We start from the raw sequence: 5,464 nt of genomic DNA, 5'->3' as shown, positions 1-5,464 counted from the left end.
TGAATGTTGGGATTGTCCTGTGCAGGGACATCAATTGGACCCGATGATCCTTGTGAGTCCCTTCTAGCTCACAACATCCTATGATTCTATGAGCTCTTTGGGCTGTGCTGGTAGCTCTGGCTGCAGGTTGGATCAGTTCTCGCCACATCTGCAGCAGGGAAATGCGTTCTCCGGAGCGCCTGTTGTCCAATACAGAGTCAGTAACCATTTCCCAATTGAAACACAACTTTCCTCCCCACCGCAGCTCCAACTCTAGTGATGACAGACAGAAATGGAAGAAGAAGAAAAGCAGGGACCCGCACAATAAAAGCCAGAAGAAACACCGCTCCCGGTCCAGGGCTCGCTCCTCTGGCTCAAGCTCAGAGTGCGAGCAAGACAAGAGGAGAGCCTGGAGCAGAGAGCAGCGGAGAAAGAGAGATGGCTCCAAGTCTTCTGTGTCCTCTGTCAGCTCTCCCTCCCCACTGCGCTCCCGGGGCAGGGAGGAGACAGGGCAGCAGCTGAGCCTCCAGGAGCGCTTGAGGCTGAAGGAGGAGAAGAAGAAGCAAGCTGCGCTCATGAAAGCCTTGGAGACACCTGAGGAGAAACGGGCTCGCCGACTGGCCAAGAAGGAGGCCAAGGAGAGGAAGAAGCGTGAGAAGATGGGGTGGGGAGAGGAGTATATGGGTTACACCAACACTGACAATCCCTTTGGGGACAACAACCTGCTGGGCACCTTCATCTGGAGCAAGGTGAGCTCTTCTCCATCCCTGCTTGTTGTAGGAGCTTCTCAAAGGAGATCATGCCCCTGTGGCCACCACATAACGGGACAGAGGAGCAGTGAGGTATCGGGGGGGCCTTTGCATGAGGTGAGAACCGCTGTAGCACAAAAAGGAGCCACATGAGAGCAAAGCACTCGTCTCGGGGAGCAACTGGGTGTTTCTGACAAACTTAGTGGGGTTTTTCCCTCTTTCTCCTGCTGACCCAGTTCTGTCCAGGTGTGTGGGATGAGGAGGTGGGTCAGGATACAGGAGAGGGACTCAGACGTGCTGGGAGCTGCAAGCTGAGTGCTGGACAGTGTTGGGTGGCCTCCATGGGCTGAGCCTGGGTTTCACTGAGGCACTTCAGAAGTAGAATTTGGGCACCTTCAACAGGATCAGTGGTTGCCGGAGCAGCAGAAGTGGGTGGATGTGGTGGCATTTGCTGGCTGGTGAGGGACTGTAGACATCACTGGGTTTCACAGCTTCCCTTGGCTGCTCTATTTCAGGCACTGGAGAAGAAAGGGATCAGCCACCTGGATGAGAAGGACCTGAAGGAGAGGAACAAGCGAATCCAGGAGGACAATCGCCTGGAGCTGCAGAAGGTGAGATCAGATGTTCCCTCCCTTCCACTGTCTGATAGAGAAACCTGTGGACAGCCCAGTTCTCCCATTTGCTTACCTGGAAGTCCCCTTGTTCTTCTCGCTGAGGGTTCCTATAGGCTGTAGGATGTAGGATCAGGGGGGCCATAGTGTACTAACTTCTGCTATTCCAGGGTGAGAAGACTCTTCTCTTGGGGTTGAGTCCAGCTCAGGAGGTGCTGAGGAGGATAAGTGCCAGGTCATGGCACCGAGACACTTGGTTGTGCCTGTGTCCCCTGTTCTCCAAAGGGCTGGCAGTGAGCAGCACGCAGCCTGGTCCCACTGGCTAAGGCAGTGAGTGGGGTTACGGCTGCATCCTCAGATGGGTGTCCTGTGTGGGTGCCCCATCCACAGTGGCCTCACATTTCCCTCTGCCGCGGGCAGGTGAAGCAGCTGCGCCTGGAGCGGGAGCGGGAGAAGGCGATGCGTGAGCAGGAGCTGGAGATGCTGCAGCGGGAGAAAGAGGCAGAGCACTTCAAAACTTGGGAGGAACAGGAGGACAACTTTCACCTGCAGCAGGCCAAGCTGCGGTAGGTGTGTGGCTTTGCAGGACGGACCCGCCAGGCAGCAGAGGATAACAGGCACTACTTGCTGTCCCTCTCCTCTCACCCAGGTCTAAGATACGGATTCGGGATGGGAGGGCAAAACCCATTGACCTTCTGGCCAAGTACATCAGTGCGGAGGATGACGACCTGGCCGTGGAGATGCATGAGCCCTACACCTTCCTGAACGGCCTGACTGTCTCTGACATGGAGGATCTGGTGGAGGACATCCAGGTGCCAGCTCTGCTGCCCCTGTGCCAGGGCTAGCTGAGGAACAGCAGCTCAAGGCTTCCCCCCCAGCTCTGCTTCCTTGCCCGTGGTGCAGAGCAGGTGCCTGATGTCCTGCTGGTCTCCTGCCCGCAGGTTTACATGGAGCTGGAGCAAGGGAAGAACGTGGACTTCTGGCGGGACATGACCATCATCACAGAGGATGAGATAGCCAAGCTCCGCAAACTGGAGGCCTCTGGGAAAGGAGGCCCAGGTAAGCAGGAGGGCAGAACCTGGTGTGGGTGTCAAGGGGAGCGTGAGCGGTGGGTAGAGCTGGGCATAAGGTCTGCCATGTGCATTCAGAACCCCTCATTCAGTGGGGTTCTCTGGGACCTGCTGGATGGAGGCTGTGCATCTGGCAGCAGTCCCCTCTGGGGTCCAGCCTTCTGCTGTCAGGTGCAGCCCAGGGCAGGCTGAGTGCTCGGATACTGACTGGACACCCCTGCCTGTCTGTTCAGGGGAGCGTCGGGATGGCGTCAACGCTTCTGTCAGCTCAGACGTGCAGTCCGTGTTCAAGGGGAAGACCTACAACCAGCTGCAAGTGCTGTACCAGGGCATTGAGAGCAAGATCCGGGCAGGAGGACCCAACCTTGACATCGGGTACTGGGAGAGCCTGCTGCAGCAGCTGAAGGCTTACATGGCTCGGGCCAGGTGAGAGCAAGGACTGTCCCCTGGCCAAGGCTGTGGAAGGGGAAGCACAGACCCCACTGTGAGCAGAGCTGGGGAGGCACAAACACAGAGTTCTTGGTGGAGGGTTTTATACCTTTTCCAAGATGGTTTTCCCAGGAGTGGAGAAGGGCTGGGCACTCAGGCCCTTCTCCAGCAGCAATGTTTACAGTGAGGTCTCCAAGAGGGAACAAAATTGGAGGGTTACTCAACCCAAAACTGTACAAAACCCAGCAAATTTGTACCCGATGTGGTGGGTGTCACAGCTCTGGGTGGTGTGGGCATGTGGCTGGGTGGGCCCTGATGGCTCATCTCCTCTTCACAGGCTGCGGGAGCGACACCAGGATGTGCTGCGCCAGAAGCTGTATAAGCTGAAGCAGGAGCAGGGGGTGGAGAGCGAAACACTCTTCCCCATCATCAAGCGGGAGCCGGCCTCCCCCAGCGACAGGTATGCAGCCCTTTCCTTGAGGAGTGTAGCCATCCAGGCCTCTCCTATGGGACACCCAGGACAGAAAATACAACCTCGTGCTCTCATCACAGGCAGACCTCAGGTGAGCAGAGAACAAGGGTACCATCCCCGTCCCAGTTCTCTCTTCTCTCTTCCTTGCAGGCTGGATCCAGAGGAGAGCATTGTGGTACAGCCAGGGCCGTCCTCAGAGCCAGAGGCCGAGCAGGACGCAGAGGCCAAAGGAGAGGCAGAGGGGGAAGCTGTGCTGATGGAGGAGGACCTAATCCAACAGAGCCTGGATGACTACGACGCAGGGAAGTACAGCCCCCGGCTACTGGGCACCAACGAGCTGCCCTTTGACGCCCACGTGCTGGAGGCTGAGGAGGATGCGCATCGGCTGCTGCTTCTGCGCCAGCAGCTCCAGGTCACAGGTAGGAGCCCCATGAGCTGGCCCTGCGCCCGTTGGCCTCACAGCCTGCCTGGCATGGAGGGCATGCCTGCGCTTTGGGGTGCGGGGCTGGAGGGGAACGTTGCCCGCAGAAAAGGGTGAGCAAGAGCTGGATCTGTAGTGCGCATTCAGAGCTGGCCTTGGCAGAGGGATGCCCCCCGGCAGCAAAGGCTGCTGTGACCCGGACAAGAGCAGGGAGATGGGGCTCAGACCGCTGGCGTTCCCTGCGTGCACCTGCACTGCCTGGTCCTTCCCTGCTCCCAGCCACACCACCGAGCTGTTTGGGCTGCAGACAAATGGGAAGAGTCTTTTGGATGAGTTTCCCAGCACAACTCAGCCCAGTGCCCACCCAGAGTCCACAGGGCAGTGTGCCCATCTCCATGTCCAGCTCTGCATCCCCTGCCCAGCATTTGCAGCTCCTTCCCTCTACACACCCAGGAGCGGTGTCCCCACAGCCCAGGCCTGGCTGGCACTGCAGGACTTGGGTGTCACTTCTCCTCCCTACAGGTGATGCCACTGAGAGCACTGATGACATCTTCTTCCGTAAGGCCAAGGAGGGCATGGGCGCAGACGAGGCACAGTTCAGCGTGGAAATGCCCCTCACGGGCAAGGCCTATCTCTGGGCTGACAAGTACCGGCCTCGCAAGCCCCGCTTCTTCAACCGGGTGCACACGGGCTTCGAGTGGAACAAGTACAACCAGACCCACTACGACTTCGACAATCCACCCCCCAAGATTGTGCAGGGCTACAAGTTCAACATCTTCTACCCTGACCTCATCGACAAGCGCTCGACGCCTGAGTACTTCCTGGAGGCCTGCCAGGACAACAAGGACTTTGCCATCCTGCGCTTCCACGCTGGGCCCCCCTATGAGGACATTGCCTTCAAGATTGTCAACCGAGAGTGGGAATATTCCCACCGCCATGGTTTCCGCTGCCAGTTTGCTAATGGGATCTTCCAGCTCTGGTTCCACTTCAAGCGTTACCGTTACCGCAGATGAGGGGCTGCTCAACTCCCATCTGGACCCCTGGCACAGGGGGTGGGCAGGGGGTCTTGTCCTGTGTCACAGGTACTGTTCCATGGACATCCCCAAGGCCTGGCACAGTACAGGGCCTATTCCTGAGGCTTTTCCCTATCCTTGCTTTTATCCTGAGGGACCTGAGACTTTGGTACAAATAAATAGGGGTTGTTTAAACTGTGGAATCCTGGGCACGGGCACCCTACACTGCTGAGTACCGTACAGCTCTCCTGCACGTCATCACCAAGCCCTACCGCACTGGGCCAGCACTGGGAGCTCCCCTGCTCCTCTCGGGGCTGGGTAGTGCTGGGCGAAGTGTCCACCACCCTGCCTCTGGGGTCTGTCACCCACGTACTGTCAGCCCTGTGTGCTCCCATTGCCTGTTCCAGCCCCACACATTCCCCTCGCCCACACCAGTCCCCTCACAGCCTCACATGTTCCCATTTCTCATGCCAGACCTGTCCAGCCCAGATGATCCCCACCGGGGGAGCCTTTTGCTCCACACACCCAGCACTGCCCCAGCGTCCTGCTGCTGCAGACCTCCCAGGCCCATTGCTCCTGGCCAGCACCATTTCCGGCACATTCCCCCTGGGATCTGGCTTCCCCAGCCTGGGAGCGCCATCACCTCCCTTGACCCTGGCTGCGGGATGAAAGGGTTCAATGGCTGCGAGGCGCCTGCCTCCAGTGGCGGGGAGGAGAGGG

At 58.4% G+C, this 5,464-nt stretch overlaps 1 protein-coding gene across 1 annotated transcript; it reads left to right on the top strand.

Moving 5' to 3' along the window:
- The first annotated feature begins 161 nt into the window (after positions 1–161).
- Positions 162–4,930, top strand: CACTIN (cactin, spliceosome C complex subunit). Its single transcript, XM_010177024.2, has 9 exons — positions 162–728; positions 1,244–1,339; positions 1,760–1,905; positions 1,989–2,151; positions 2,281–2,398; positions 2,643–2,835; positions 3,176–3,298; positions 3,461–3,729; positions 4,254–4,930. The coding sequence occupies exons 1-9, from the start codon at positions 162–164 to the stop codon at positions 4,742–4,744; spliced, it is 2,166 nt and encodes a 721-aa protein (XP_010175326.1). The 3' UTR covers positions 4,745–4,930.
- The last annotated feature ends 534 nt before the right edge of the window (positions 4,931–5,464 follow it).

Source organism: Antrostomus carolinensis, unplaced genomic scaffold (assembly GCF_000700745.2).
Source record: "Antrostomus carolinensis isolate BGI_N321 unplaced genomic scaffold, ASM70074v2 scaffold35591, whole genome shotgun sequence".
Lineage (NCBI taxonomy): Eukaryota > Metazoa > Chordata > Aves > Caprimulgiformes > Caprimulgidae > Antrostomus > Antrostomus carolinensis.
This window is presented reverse-complemented; position numbering and strand designations above follow the sequence as displayed.